The 15,725-nt window shown below is 40.4% G+C and overlaps 1 protein-coding gene across 1 annotated transcript; it reads right to left on the bottom strand.

Annotated features, from left to right (window-relative positions):
• Positions 1-13,083: 13,083 nt before the first annotated feature.
• On the bottom strand, positions 13,084-15,469 carry LOC311045348 (cold-inducible RNA-binding protein A-like). Its single transcript, XM_084057194.1, has 5 exons — positions 15,421-15,469; positions 14,908-15,014; positions 14,267-14,373; positions 14,021-14,117; positions 13,084-13,356 (listed from the first exon to the last, which is right to left on the bottom strand). Exons 2-5 carry the CDS (start codon positions 15,005-15,007, stop codon positions 13,085-13,087), a joined length of 576 nt encoding a protein of 191 aa, XP_083913320.1. The 5' UTR covers positions 15,008-15,014; positions 15,421-15,469; the 3' UTR covers position 13,084.
• Positions 15,470-15,725: the final 256 nt, after the last annotated feature.

Here is a 15,725-nt window from a genome sequence, read left to right as displayed (position 1 = left end):
CAACGGAGAACCAACGTCCATAACACAACGTAAGTGTCCTTCTGTCCGACGTTTCTTCATCCAAACAAGAATCAGACCGGCATATTTTGGCATTGTGATATGAAAAAATAAATAAACGGGCATTGACGAGGACAGCTACCTGTTTTTTCGCCGTGGACAACATCTGCAGTAACTAGGACAACAGCAGACGCGGTCTCAAGTTGATCTGGTCTCATTACAATCGGATACACCGGCCATGCCAGTAGTACGGGTGGCCATAGTTGTATTCCCGACAGGTGGGTGGTCACGGGTTGTAGGCTGTATTGGGGTTTGTTTTAGCTCTAGTGCATGATACTCTGCTTGCATGCTTATTCGTGTTGTGAAGAAACTCAGTGTTGTGTGTATTTGACATTATTTCTTGTGTCTTACGTCTTGTCTTACAAAATGTACTTAAAGTACCAAAAGTAAAAGTACTAAAGTGTTTGAAAATAGCAGATCTACAAGCTCACAACGCGTCGCGACGCGTTGTGAGCTTGTAGATCGGATATTTTCAAATAGCCTATGTATAAAATAGGACTATAGTGGTTAATGTATGTTTCCTAATATCATAATTGATATCTTAAAAGTAACTAGTAACTAAAGTTTTCAAATAATTGTAGTGGAGTAAAAGTACAATATTTGCCTCTGAGATGTAGTGGAGTAGAAGTAAAAGTACAGAAAATGGGAAATACTCCAGTAAATTCCTCAAAAGTGTACTTACAGTACTTAAATAAATGTACTTAGTTACTTTCCACCACTCGTGGTGGGAGAAAACCGAGAAGGAGAGGACTGATTTGAATCTGTCAGTCTTACTTTAGAAGTTCCTGACCATTCTGCCAGCCAAGCAACAAACAAACAAACAAAACAAACAAACCAAACATCACTACACCTCTACACCTCTGGCTCCGGCTAAACATGTATTGATTCGTTCATGTTTGCACAACTCTGGTTCCGGACAGTGATGCCACTGTTGCATTAGCTCAGGAGTTAGAGCAGTGGTTCTCAAACTATGGGTCGGGACCCCAGAGGATTAGCTTAACGTGCAACATTGTTTTCTCACTCAACAGTAAACACACCAACATACAGTATAAGTGTATATACCGGGTATCTGCACATTTATAAAGTGACAATTTAAGGACTTTTAAGAGCTTTTTAATATCTCTAAAATAAATAAAAACATTACTGCATCAAAAGAAATCTATACTATAAAAAATACTCCAACATTGGCCAATCCTGTCCTACATTAAGCCCTGGAGAGGCCTTTGGTGCCCACAAATAATCCAATGAAAAAATAGCTCACCCAAACGAATATTACTAATAATGCCTAATAATCATAATAATAAAAACAACAGTGACATGGCTTCTACACCGAGTCTTTTAGGGAAGTTGATACTATCAAATCTTCTCTGTCGGGTGGAAACCTCATATGTCCAAAATTTGATTTCATTAATAGCAAAAGTAACAGATCTATAAGTTCAAAACACGTCGATTTGCGCCATGCTTTGAGCGTGTAGATCTGCTACTTTTGATGCTTTTGTGTGACGCTGTAGTGCGTATCAAGAACAAGAAGGGACGTTAATTTGAATACGGAGATGAGAGGTTTCTGCCCGACAGCATTGATATCCTTTAAATCACTTCTGAAAACGTTATGTTCAGAAAAGCCTTCTTTTGTCCATGTTAGACCTGCAACACCTCTCTTTCTCGTATAGCCTAATCTGCTGCTTTCATGTTTAATTATTTTTGTTGCTCTTTATGTCTTTATCCTTGTCTGTAGGAGTCTGTAGGAGTCTGTAGCAAAACATTGCCCGCAGTCTAAACAGTATAATATCAAAACATGTATAATCTGTACATTGAAACTATACAAACTATAGGATGCCAGGTCAACAAATGATCACATGAACCTGGCATCAGTATTTATGTTTTTAAGTTATCTTTCTATTAGCATCTTTTGTGTGATTTGGTCAGCGTATGATTTATTTCTCTTTTTCAAAGTCGATCCTTATTGATCAGTTGCTGTGTGTGTGTGTGTGTGTGTGTGTGTGTGTGTGTGTGTGTGTGTGTGTGTGTGTGTGTGTGTGTGTGTGTGTGTGTGTGTGTGTGTGTGTGTGTGTGTGTGTGTGTGTGTGTGTGTGTGTGTGTGTGTGTGTGTGTGTGTGTGTGTGTGTGTGTGTGTTTAGGAAAGCTATGGGGGCACATCAGGACACAGTGTCATAGTACAGTGGCTGAAGGTATCTGCAGAGTGTCAGACACAGAGCAGACAGTGAGTGAAGGTATCTGCAGAGCGTCAGACACAGAGCAGACAGGGAGTGAAGGTATCTTCAGGGACCAGACAGCAGGATGAAGATGGTTCTTTGGCTGATTGTGACCTCTCTGCTCCTTCATGGTGAGTAGATCTAATCCTCCTCCTGATACCAAGTGAGACTGGATGACGTCACTATGACGACGACATCACCATGATACCATGTGACACTGACTGGATGATGTCATATATATAGTAATCATTGCTATAGAGTGTTTGTTCAGTAACAATGTTAAACATCTCTATATTGTGATCACGCTGGGCAAGACCTAGCCGGTTGAGTGTCTAAACGGAAGTACCGCTCAAGGAAATGACGTTGACAAATCTGTTTACATTCTCTGTGAATGAAACGAGTGTTGTGATTGGTCGAAAAATGTTGTTGCCGGGGGAAATGCGTGCGATGGAAGTCCCACCCCTAGACACTCTCTGCTTTCGTTCGTGACCAGGCTTTTCTCTTTGCAGATGAGTAAGGGTGGAAACAAGGCTATATTGTGATATATGAGAACTTTTACTTTTTTGATACTTTAAGTAGTTTTACTCAAGTACATTTTGATACTCAGGTACTTTGAATACCTGACTTTTACTTGTAACATAGTATTTCTACATTGTGGTATCTACTTTTACTACAGAGTATTTCTACATCTTGGTATTGATACTTTTTACTACAGAGTATCTCTACACTGTGGTATTGATACTTTTACTAAAGTACTTCTTCCACCACTGGTTACGCTCAAACTCGTTCATTTGATATTTTTTCTCTTCAGCTCTCCAGGCTCTCCACACAACAGGTAAACAAACATCAATAAACAAAGAAATAGTATAGATTGTAACCTAGAAGTTTTTCTTCTAATCAAAGTAAAACTTTATGTAACTGTTTATTCTATTGTCTGTGTACAGAGTCTGGTGATGTCAGGTTGGTGGGAGGAGCTAGACACTGTGCTGGTAGAGTGGAGGTGAAACACCAGGAAGAATGGAGACCAGTGGGTACTTATGTCTGGAACCATAAGTCATCATCTGTAGTGTGTAGACTGCTGCACTGTGGCTCTGCTGTTTCTACAGAAGAGAGACATAGTTTTACAAATCAACCTGCATGGTCGATGGAAACCTGTGTTGGATCTGAATCTTCACTGAGGGAGTGTGGAGCAATTTCGTCTACTAGCTGATCTGTTCAGGTAACAAACAATGACACTAAACTATACTGTCTGTCTCTGTCTCTTGCTCTGTGTCTCTCTCTTTCTCTCTTTGTATGTCTGTTTGTTTCAAATAATTGTAGTGGAGTAAAAGTATAATATTTTCCTCTCTGACGTAGTGGAGTAGAAGTTAAAGTACAGAAAATTAGAAATACTCCAGTAAATTAAAGTACCTCAAAATTGTATTTAAGTACAGTACTTGAGTTAGTTACTTTACACCACTGCTCTTTTTAATGCGGCTCCAGAATTTAATAGATCTTTTTTTGTACATTTAGAAAATAAAGGATATTGGCCTAATTCAGCCCTGCATGCAGAGTTTGGGCCTTTCTTTGAACCCGGATCATAGTTTTTCATAACTCTGCATGCAGGATCTCAACTGAAAGTAATGCTATGAGTTTCAAGAAAAAGTTAACATTGTGTTTGTTCACACAAGAAGTGATGTAAAAAAAAAAGAAAAGAAGATATGAGCTATAAACTATAATATTTATTTTGACATTTAAGGTTGAGTTAATATTTTGTTATATTGACCGCTCTATTCATAAAATTGCCGGGAGCATTAAGACGGTGTGCGGACTCTTTTCTTTCGTTCATGTTAAGGTTGAGTTAACCCATTAAGACCTGGAACGCATCTGTGTCACTTTAGATTTCTTTGGCTATTAAAAAATAGCAGATATACAAGCTCATAGCGCGGCACTCTCTCGCTCTCTCTCCAGAGTCTGTGAGGTTGGTGAATGGGACTAGTTCATGTTCAGGCAGAGTGGAGGTGAAGTCTAATCAGTCGTGGGTCTCAGTGTGTGAAGGTGACTTTGACCAGCAGGATGCAGAGGTGGTCTGTAGGGAGCTTGGCTGTGGGGCTCCTTCACTCCTCCAGGGGGCGCTCTATGGAGAAGTGAAGGCTCCAATGTGGCCCAAAGAGTTCCAGTGTGAAGGCAACGAGTCTGTTCTCCTGGACTGTAGAACCTCAGACTCAACTAGAAACACCTGCTCACCTGACAAGACTGTTGGACTCACCTGCTCAGGTAAAAGACAAACTACATTTTAGCTTTGATTATTAGTTTACAGTAAAAGTAATATGACCTTTTTAACCACTTAAAACCTATATTTAGTTCACTGTAGTGTATTCCCAAGAGCGCTATACTAGGCCCACTCTCGTCTTCACTCTAAAATAGCAGATCTACAAGCTTGTATTGTGACGAGTTATGAGCTAACAGATCATCTATTTTTGCCAACAGTTAACACAAGAATAGGGACACTGCAGTTCTTAATGCTTATTCTATTGTCTGTGTACAGAGCCTAATGATGTCAGGTTGGTGGGAGCCAGTCACTGTGTTGGTAGACTGGAGGTGAAACACCAGGGAGAATGGAGAGTAGTGGAGCCTTATCGCTGGTACCAAGAGTCATCATCTGTAGTGTGTAGACTGCTGCACTGTGGAACTGCTGTTGAGGCAGAAAGGAGACATAGTTTTACAGAACGACCTGTATGGTTTATTAATTCTAACTGTGTTGGAGATGAATCTTCACTGAGGGAGTGTGGACCAATGAGGTCTAGTACATACTCCTGGACACTGGAGATGACCTGTTCAGGTAACAAACAATGACTTCAACAATGACACTAATCTATGCTGTCTTGTCTGTCTGTCTTGTCTGTCTGTCTGTCTGTCTGTCTGTCTGTCTGTCTGTCTGTCTGTCTGTCTGTCTGTCTGTCTGTCTGTCTCTCTCTCTCTGTCTGTGAACTGACGCTAAACTGTGGCATTGGACAAACTGTGGACTGGATTTTGGGTGTGGTCTGGGGATTATTTTACAATACAAAGTCAAACTGAGGTTTTCTGTGTCTGTGTGTTTCATTCTATTGTTAATAATTGAGTTGAAGGTGTTCTTTTGTGGGTAATCAATCCCTGGTTAAGGTTCATTTGGTTATACTATGTGCATTTAAATCCTGTGTAAGGTTGGCTTTTAAAAAAAAGTGTTTTTTGTCCAAACTGGACTAAATTCGTGTTAGGCTTGGCACTTATAAAATAGTAAAAAGGTAAACAAAGGAGGCAGCACAACATGTAAGCATTGTTTGTATTAGTCTGTCCACTCATTCTTCTGTGTGTGTAACCATGGTAACCTCACATCACCTGCCACAATCATCTCTCATCAAAACCACAGAATCACCTGTGCAGAGATATTCTGTGTGCTGTTAATGGCTGCGTTTGATTGGTCTTCAATAGGTTGAATTGATTTCAAACTGCAGTAATGGAGTGTTTTAAAATACTGTGTGTGTGTGTGTGTGTGTGTGTGTGTGTGTGTGTGTGTGTGTGTGTGTTATTCAGGCTGTGGTGTTCCTGCCATCAAACCAGTGGTCAGTGGATGTCCCCGTGATGGATTAGGTATCATCAACGGTGAGGATGCTAAACCTCACTCCTGGCCCTGGCAGGTGTCCCTGCAGGTAAATATATACAACAACATCACTCTCTGTGTCATCATCCACACACCTGTCTATGTACTGTGTTACTTTTATTTATTCAATAAGGAAGTGGGAAACGCTATGGTATATTTTCTTTACTATGACACATGTTCAACTGTAATGGGAAACATACTTCACTCAGGGTGAAGTATAGACTTATTATTGAGGAAGATCGGAGCATAAAAACAAGCAAGCAGCAGCATGGCGTCTTAATCCTCCTGGCCTATAGGCTTAATTAGTCAATCACAAGTTAGATCAATCATGCTGTTGTTAATTAAAAACAATGTGAATTCAGAACAGCACCGGTTTTCATTTCTGTGGTGGAGCACTGATCAAGGAGAACTGGGTTGTGACTGCTGCCCACTGCGATGTCAGGTACAGTAGTCAATAATGTCTTAATGTATAATGTCTCTCTCTGTACTGAATATAGTATAATCTATCATACGTACAGTAGGCTATATAGCTGGACTGTGAAAACCATTTTAGGTCAGGGGCCAGGACTCTGTGAAAGATGTGACTTCATCCGGGCCATAACAGATGCGCACGCACGCGCACGCGCGCGCGCACACGCACACGCACACACACACACCTGCTCTCGTGTCTCAGTCTGCTATAACTTATAATTTTTACGTTTGACTTTTAGGGGACCAATCACGTAGTGTGTAGTCACCCAACTTTGCAGTATGGTAGAACGCCAATCACTGCTGAAAAAAACACCTTACTCCAATTGGCCAAAGGGTGTGCTAGAGCAATCGGTTGAAAATCCAAACTTTGAAGAGGCATATGTCATGCCTTGTTTGACCTACAGCCATGAAACTTGCTTAAACATACTTCTACTCATGTGGAACACATCTGTCACTGTGACCCATAAGCTCTGCCCTTAGATTTTCCACAATTTTCAGTAGTTTGAAAAACATGTACATCTTTACTCCTCCTGGGATGTTTTGATTAAATCTAAACTTAACTGAGCCTGTGTGACCCAATCAGATCTCAAGTTATCTCTGTTATAATAGGCCTACTAAATTTATAAATCAGGTATTACTCTTTCTCACCTCTGTGAGTTAAGCAGCCCCAACCACCTTTTTAAAAAGTATTTATTTGTAAACCTTTTCAGTGAATCTGAACATGAAGTAGTCCTGGGCCTGCACGACCCCGCAGACAGAAACACAAACAACTTCCATGTCAGGAGAATTGGAGAGGTAGGTGCTCTGTTTTGTAATATGTATAATAGGGATGCAACATCATTTTGTGTTATCAGGGTGCTTTTTCCTTTTTTTGTTGGGACATTTCCTGACTCCAGATTGAAACATGTGGTTAAAAGCAGGCATTCAATCAACAAGCTAAATGATTTTTTTCTTTAAAAACATCTCCTAACAGTTAAACTGTCACTGATAGGTCTTCAAGCACCCCAAATATAACCCCAACACCCATGACTATGACATCACACTGATCAAGCTGCAAAGCCCTGCCCAGATGAGTAGCCATGTGTCCCCTGTGTGTCTGGCTGACAATGACAACTTACCTCCTGGCACGGAGTGTGTGACCACTGGCTGGGGCTGGACCCGTGAGTGAATGACAGGAGACACAGTCTTCCCATTCATCAGCCACAGTGACTGGACTATTTCACCAGTCAATTCAATGATTTCGAAAAGAGTAGGATGTCAGTAGGCTAACGCTGAGCAAACTAGCACACTAACAACATTCACAGTAGGATCAATCAACAATTGTCAATCAATTATTATCAGTTTAAAACATCTTGTTCAGAATATAACTGTCAAACTGCAAAAGCTTCCAGACGATTTAATACAAAAATAACAATGTTAGGGCTACTAGGCTACATATTTTTGGTCATCACCTTGAATTTTTCTAACAAACATCAAATGCCCTCTTCTCAAAAAGGACAATGACATGACCGCCACTAACTATGTAAAGACAATGTGTCATTCTCAGTGGCACATTGGTGTCTATAGCCTAACGTTTGACTGCTATGTATTTTTCCAGCTAATGAGAAACCTGACAGACTCCAGCAGGCTTGTCTGCCCCTCCTCACCAACGATGATGACTGCCAGAGATGCTTCCTCAACCAATTCAACATCACCAGTCAGATGATCTGTGCTGGAGCCTCTGGAGCTGTAACCTGCAAGGTGAGTGACACACACTTAAACTAAAAACAGAGTATGACATTTAGACATGAAACACATTAAAACACAACTGCTTGTTGTTTCAGGGTGACTCTGGAGGCCCCCTGGTGTGTAAGAAAGGAACAGAACCCTGGACCCTGGTTGGTGTGACCTCCTGGGACGTGACAGGCGTTTACAGCAAGCCTGCTGGGTTCGCCCGCATCACTGCACTGCGTACCTGGATGGACCGGACCATGGCTGACAAGTAAACTGTGAACAGCTGTTACTCAAACTGTCATCTTCACCATCAATAATAATCAATCAATGCAAATAGCTGGGTATTTGACGTGGAAACTGTTTGCCGTGATGAAATTCAATACATTTTAGAACATCGACACTTATGATCACATGCCCAAAATAGGGATGCCAGGTTGAAAGTGTTTAAATTCACAAGATGTTATCTAATCAAGAACATTACATAACAAACCAACCTGGATCATAAGAGTCAAAGTCTCCTCATGTACTCTATAATAATAAATACATATTTTATTTTATTGAATTTTTGGTAAAAGAAATACAAGTAAACACAATATAATTTAAACCCAGGATATACACAAGCGAAATTAAACACAAATAGTCAAATAAAGTACATAGCACCAATACATCACATACTGTACGTAGCGTATACTGCATTTATAGAATGTCTACTATAGAAACCATTAGATGCCGTTTTATTTCACATAATACAGTTTCTCTAAAGGTTCGATAGAGCTACATCAATCCTAGTTGGGTTTTTTTCGGTTTGTTTTTGCAGTTATATAGGCAGATAATTCCAGAATGCTCTGCAATACCGTAATCCGTAATTCCACATACACCTTAGTAGGTTGGATTGATTTCAAACAGCAGTAATGAAGTGTTTTAGCATAATGTATTGAAGTAATGAAGTGTTTTACAGTAATGTTTTGTCTCTATGTGTGTCGCTTCAGGCTGTGACCCTTCAGCATCACATCATACCATGGTGTGTCCAGTATGTCCACATCACTGATCTGCGCGCCTGACGAACCGGACCATCGCTGCCAACTACACTGTAAACTGATGTTTAGTTGTCATCTACACCAGTGCTTCTCAAACTTTTTCGTGCCAAGGACCCCCAAATAGACACTTATTAGACCGCGGACCCCCATTTGAAAAGATAAGCCAGGGACCCCCATAATAGAAGATTTTTACAGCTCTCTAGCAGTGATTCTCAACCATTTTAATTTGAAGGACCCCCAGTTTGACATGCATTAGGGCTACGGACCCCCATTTAATGGCATTTCTATCACTTGGACCGCAATTTATATTGTAAAATCTATGTCAATTTAACTCTGAGAGTGTGCAAATGGAACCAAATGGACCCGTTAGGGTCCATTTGGTTCCATTTGTACACTCTCAGAGTTACAGACCCATAAGGGTCCATTTGGTGCCTAATCTATCATTTAGCTGGGGACCCCCTGGAACTCCCTCAAGGACCCCTGGGGGTCCCCGGACCCCACTTTAAGAACCAATGATCTACACCTCAAGGACCACCCCACCTCCTACAACTAATCGGGCAGAAACCTTGCATCTTCATATTTCAACTTTTTATGTTATCAAAAATGTATGCACTACTTCATCATGCAAGAGTGTCCCACAAAAGTAGTGAAAATAGCAGATCTACAAGCTCACAACATGTTGCAGTGAGACACGTTGCGAGCTTGTAGATTGGCTATTTTCACCATTTTCAAATGTTTTTACATGCAACAAAACAAAAGAAAACCAATGGACCATCTGTAATTATGCAATGGACCATCATCAATCAACAATATGATCAATGTAAATGTCTGGGTGTGTTTGTCCTTGAGGTGCACATTGTTTACAGTGATAAACGCTTAATGCTTGAATTAATAAATATTTGAATTGCAGTTGTGTACCAGTGGTTCTCATTCATTTGACATGGAACCCCTTCTGATTACAGTACATCTGATATGCCGAATTGCTGTAAATAATGTATTTAGGATTAGCACACAACGCTGTATGGCTTCGGAGGTTATAATGCTGACTTGATCTACCAACAACCCAAAGGCTCTTTTAAGAGCCACCCACACTTTCTCTACAGAGTTGATTACATGTTTATTTAAATGTGAACTTTAGGAGAATATTATTTAGGCTAATTGCCTCGTATCAAGGTGAGAGAAAAGGAGACCATGGAGTAGAGCTTAATACATTTGCTCAAACATAAACATCCTAGTAGTGCAGACAGAATCAACCTCCAAACATTTTAACAGACAGATTTATGCATGCTATTCAGAGTCACCAGCAGGGGGCAGTGTAGACTGAGGTGGCACCTTAATGTTTTTTTAACAGTCACTATCATTCTTACTGATTCTCTATCATGAGCAGTGGTGGAAAAAGTACTCACATTTGTTACTTAAGTAAAAGGTCGCTAAGCCAAGAAGGCCGTCACCAAGACCGGCGGCAAGAAGCGCAGAAAGTAGATCTACGCCATCTACGTGTACAAGGTCCTGAAGCAGGTCCACCGTGACACCACTATCTCTTCCAAGGCCATGGCCATCATGAAGTCCTTTGTCGACATCTTTGAGCGCATCGCCGGTGAAGCCTCCAAACTGGCTCATTTACAACAAGCGCCGCATCATCTCATCCAGGGAGATTCAGGACACGTTTACACGGCAACGATCAGAACAGAAAACAACAAAGTGCCGTTGCATTGTCACTTCTTATTGTGCACTTACACGAAGACGCTCCAGTGATTTAAAATGCTGTAGTGTGCATGCCAGGTGGCTAGGTGGCGGTGACGTGTCTTCTTCCTATCACAACTGTTTGTTTAGTTGCCATGTCCGTTTATTATTATTATTAAGTGACTTCGGGCTTGTTTCTAAAGTGTAGTTGCTTATTTGGACTTGTTTCCTAATGTTGTTTAAACCAGCGGTTCTTAAACATCTTCACGTCAAATGACCCACCCCTTCTGAAAATATTTTGTGTCAGGGACCCCCATACAAGATTTGTGTTGTTAAAATTGTTAAAATGTTTTAAAAATGTTCTAGCATGACCTCTTTTTATGTTCTCGAGATTATTTTTTCTTTTTTGAAAATAGCAGCATCTACAAGCTCACAACGTGTCACATCGCGACGTGTTTTGAGCTTGTAGATCGGCTATTTCTAAAATAGCCGTAGCCTAGTCGCGTCCTGCAGTGTGAAGTGTGGACTCTTGCACTCTTGAAGTTCTGCAGGAACGTGATGTGTTCAGCTCTCAGATCCTCTATGGCTCTGATTGTGTGTGAAAGAGTTGATACATCTCTGTTCAGACCCTCAATCTTCTCCTTCATCATCAGACTCTTATGCTGCTCTTATTCTCTCAGCAGTGATCCTAGCCTCCTCTTCCTCTTGTAGAAAGTCATCTAGCCTCTTAAACTGTTCCTTAATCTGCTTCATTGTGCTCTGGGTCTGGACCTAATTAATGTGTTAATGCTGTTTGCCAGTGGTGGAAAAAGTACTCAAATTCTTTAATTATATGTAGCCTGCGAGTTACTTACAGGCGGCATACTGTACACTCGAGAGGTTACATGTATGCTCATTCTATGTGGCTGTTTACAGCGTCATGCAGACCCATACAGTACGTCATACACTTATTTAAGCTCACTCACATCTGTGTTCCGTCCGCTTTGTGTGTCATGGCATGGGTGTTGTCATGCGGCGTTTGCTCCCACCACCACCCCAGCACCACCAGTGGGCTCTGCTATTGGTTCTGTTCCCCATGGGGGGTTGTATTATATATCTATCTCTCTGCTCTTAATGGTTAATGATGGTTGTCTTCATTGTGCTGAGCAGGGAGAAAAATGTAGCAGAGCCTCAACGCCAAGATAAAATATTACATCCACACTTGTATTCTCATTCTATAATAGTGGTTCAATATATTCGGTCTATAATATTGGTTCAATATATTCGGTCTATAATATTGGTTCAATCTATTTGTGAGTTCTGACTGAACTTAAATAAAAGTACCAATACTGCAATATAGAAATACTCTGTTACAAATAAAAGTCCTCAAAATTGTACTTAAGTACAATACTTAAGTAAATGTACTTAGTTACTTTCCACCACTGCTGTTTGCGCACATCCTCCGCTGGAGGAGTAGTGACGTGAAAATCCATCCTCTCAAAAGATCAGAAAATACCTTGACTCAGATACGATATCAAATGATAATAGAAAGATTTATTTACAGCGCTGTAACAGTCACGCAACATAATACGTATATCATACACCATAGCAAAGCACACAGATAGACTGACTGTTGGCAGCTGTGTGACCTGCAATATGTACTCCTTGCATTTATGGCCCTTATCCAGTGGTGGAAAAAGTACTCAAATGTTTTACTTAAGTAAAAGTACCAATACTGCAATGTAAAAAAAAAACAAGTAAAAGTCCGGAATTCAAAATTTACTTGAGTAAAAGTACAAAAGTATTGGTATCAAAATGTAAAGTAGAAAGTACGCAGAATGTCCCATTTCACATGTTTTCAAATGTATAAAATGAATAAAAATATTTTGAAAATAGCCGATCTACAAGCTCACAATGTGTCGCATCGCAACGCATTGTGAGCTTGTAGATCGGCTATTTTCAAATGGGCGAAATGTATACAGAGTAACTAGAAACTAAAGTTTTGAAATAATTGTAGTGGAGTAAGAGTATAACATTTGCCTCTGAGATGTAATGGAGTAGAAGTAAAAGTATTGAAAATTGGAAATACTCAAGTAAAGTAAAAATATCTCTATAAATAGTAAAATATTATTATCATGTTGCTTAGCATTGATGAGCTTGTTTTCCTAAAAAGCTGTGAACTGAGAAACAGCATGGGGTTAGTCTGCTATCTGCTTAGATAAGGGCAGTGGTGTAAAGTAACTGAGTACATTTACTCAAGTACTGTACTTTTTTGAGATATTTTTACTTTAATGATATAATTTTCCGCTTCATCAGTAGCCACCACCTCCTCCGCCGCTCCTGTATCCGCCACCACTACCACCGCCGTAGCTTCTCTCTCCTCCTCCGCCACCATAGCTCCTGTCACCGCCATAACCTCTGTCTCTGTCTCCGCCGCCATAGCTCCTGTCTCTGTCTCCGCCACCATAGCTCCTGTCTCTGTCTCCGCCACCATAGCTCCTGTCACCGCCATAACCTCTGTCTCTGTCTCCCCCACCATAGCTCCTGTCCCTGTTGCTCCTGTCACTTCCGTATCCTCCACCACCTACACAAATACCAGAGGGGGGGGATAATACATTTAACATGCCATCGATCAAGAATAAATGTGCCACAGTTGGGAAAGCCTAATTGACCCATTAAGACCGGGAACGTGTCTGTGTGTCATTTTTATATTTCTTTGGCTATAAAAAAAAGCAGATACACAAGCTCATTTAAAAAAAAAATAGCAGATCTACAAGCTCAGCCGCACTACACTAAAATGTGTGCAAATCTTTGAATATATATTTTTAAAGCAAACATGTTAACTCAAATCTTTCTTTCAAGTCTTCTCCTAACAGTTTTTTGTAAAAAAAAATTTGCTAAATATTAGTGGTTCTCAAACTTTTTTCATGTCAAGGACCCTCAAAATGATATGTATTTGGCTGTGGACCCCCCATCTAAAAATATGTTGTTCCAGGGACCCTAACAAGCACAGATTTGAGTAAAAAGAAATGCTTTAAAAATATATATATATTCAAAAATGTGCTAAGATTTTTCAAAAATAGCAGATCTACATGCTCATAGCACGGCACTCGGTGCCGCGCTATGAGCTTTTATATCTGCTATTTTTTAATAACCAAAGTATAAGTGGTTAAAATCTAAAATTACACAGATGCCTTCCCGGTCTTAATGGGGTTAAAGGGTTTTGGTTGAAACAAAAACACTGTTACCTCTTCCGCCACCGTATCCTCCTCTGGAACCACCACGACCACCTCCAGAACGTCCATTCCCAGCGTCATCGACACGGATCGTCCTGCCATCCAGACTCTGAAACGATACCAATAAATTATAACAGTTAGCCATTGTTTAGTTGCGTTGTATTCAGTGCAGTACCGTGTTACGCCACCAGGTCACCGCGTGCCTTAAAAAATGGCTACCCAGCAAGACATATCTGTGACAATATTTCATCAACTCACCTTTCCATTCATCGCTTCCATTGCGTCCTTTGCATCGTCTACGCTGTCGTACTTTACAAAGCCGAATCCACGAGACCTGCCTGTCTCTCTGTCTTTGATGACGTCAGCTGTAGACACAAATCAATCCAAAAAAATTAATACATTGAAGATAAATTAAATCATTGATTGATTGAATGCTTTATTTTGAAGTTTGCAGAGAAAAGGCACATGGAAGTACAGTTTACAATACAAGGTCAAATAAAATGGATTGCTCAGGAAAGGTTTGTTTCAAATGGGATCCTCACTTACTCAATTCGGAGACATTAAAAGACAGACAGTATACACTACTATGCAGAACATTATGACTTTTTTTTTAAAGTAAGAAAAACAAAAAGACAAGAAAAAAATAAAAAATACAGTAAACAGCAGTTCGAGAGGGGGGAGGGCTAGGTTATGGCTTTTACAGGGGCCAGTTTGGAATTGCAGCCTCCTGGAGGTATTTTTATAGGGCAGTTTTGAAAGTGAGTAGGGTTTAGCACTCCTTCACTACTCTTGGTAGGGCATTCCACATTTTTGTTGCATAGCAGGAATAGCATGAATGAATGCATAGCATGAATGACTCATGAATGTGAATGAATGTGTGGTTGCTCATAGTAGTTTACCTTTGGAAATGTTTCCGTATTTGGAGAACGCTCTGGTCAACGAGTCCTCGTCCGTGTCGAAGCTCAGCCCACCAATGAACAGCTTACCCTCGTCCGACATGTTTTGTCTAAAGAGAACATATAACAGAACGGTCACATTTCTGAATCAACCCCTTCCATCATGCAGAATGTGCTTTACATAAGCAGATAAAACCGTAGCAATACATAAATCAACAATATTATTTAAATAAGTAGGTCAAATGCGTATGCCTGGTTAGGCCTGATTAGCCTAGCATTAGCTGTGCTAGCATGATCTCGTTCAGTAAGAATAAAGAAGAAGAATCTGTTGCTAGTCACGGTAGCCGAAGACAACACGCACCGTGAAAGCTTTTGTTTTGCTTCAACGAAGCAGGTTAAATAGGCTATTGTCTGCCGAATACACCAGAAACTAAATAATTAAACACATTATGGATAGAGAGCTAGAAGCAGTTGAAATGCATCACAACATACGTTTCACAAAGCGGAAATAATTACCTTTAGTTCGTTTAACGTCTTGCTGCTCGTCGAGTGAGAGGGAACTGGGAGAAACGGAAGTGAGTGCTTTGCTTTTGACTGCAACCTATTTAGATGCGTCTCAGTGGGAGGGGCCACTGCTATGCATTTCACTGTGGCCTGTTTAAATATGTATGAATGGGAGGGGTCAGCACTGGCAGGTTTTTTTTGTTTTACCCTTTCTTTGCGAACTATGGAATAGGCCTACATTTTATTTCTCAAACGCTCCATGTCAACATACAATGCAAAAATACAATATGGAAAATTAATGAAATGACACATTTAAA

This window comes from Gymnoscopelus microlampas, assembly GCF_963454915.1.
Source record: "Gymnoscopelus microlampas genome assembly, chromosome: 5".
Classification (NCBI taxonomy): domain Eukaryota; kingdom Metazoa; phylum Chordata; class Actinopteri; order Myctophiformes; family Myctophidae; genus Gymnoscopelus; species Gymnoscopelus microlampas.
Note: the sequence above shows the minus strand (reverse complement) of the source record. Positions and strands in the feature narration are given on the sequence as shown.

Bases quoted from the DNA above. Each gene is read 5' to 3' on its own strand.
- LOC311045348 (XM_084057194.1), bottom strand. From the start codon at position 15,007: ATGTCGGACGAGGGTAAGCTGTTCATTGGTGGGCTGAGCTTCGACACG. The intron at 14,374-14,907 runs GTAAACTACTAT...TTGTGTCTACAG, and splicing joins ATACGGAAACATTTCCAAAG to CTGACGTCATCAAAGACAGA. The intron at 14,118-14,266 runs GTGAGTTGATGA...GTATCGTTTCAG, and splicing joins TGGAAGCGATGAATGGAAAG to AGTCTGGATGGCAGGACGAT.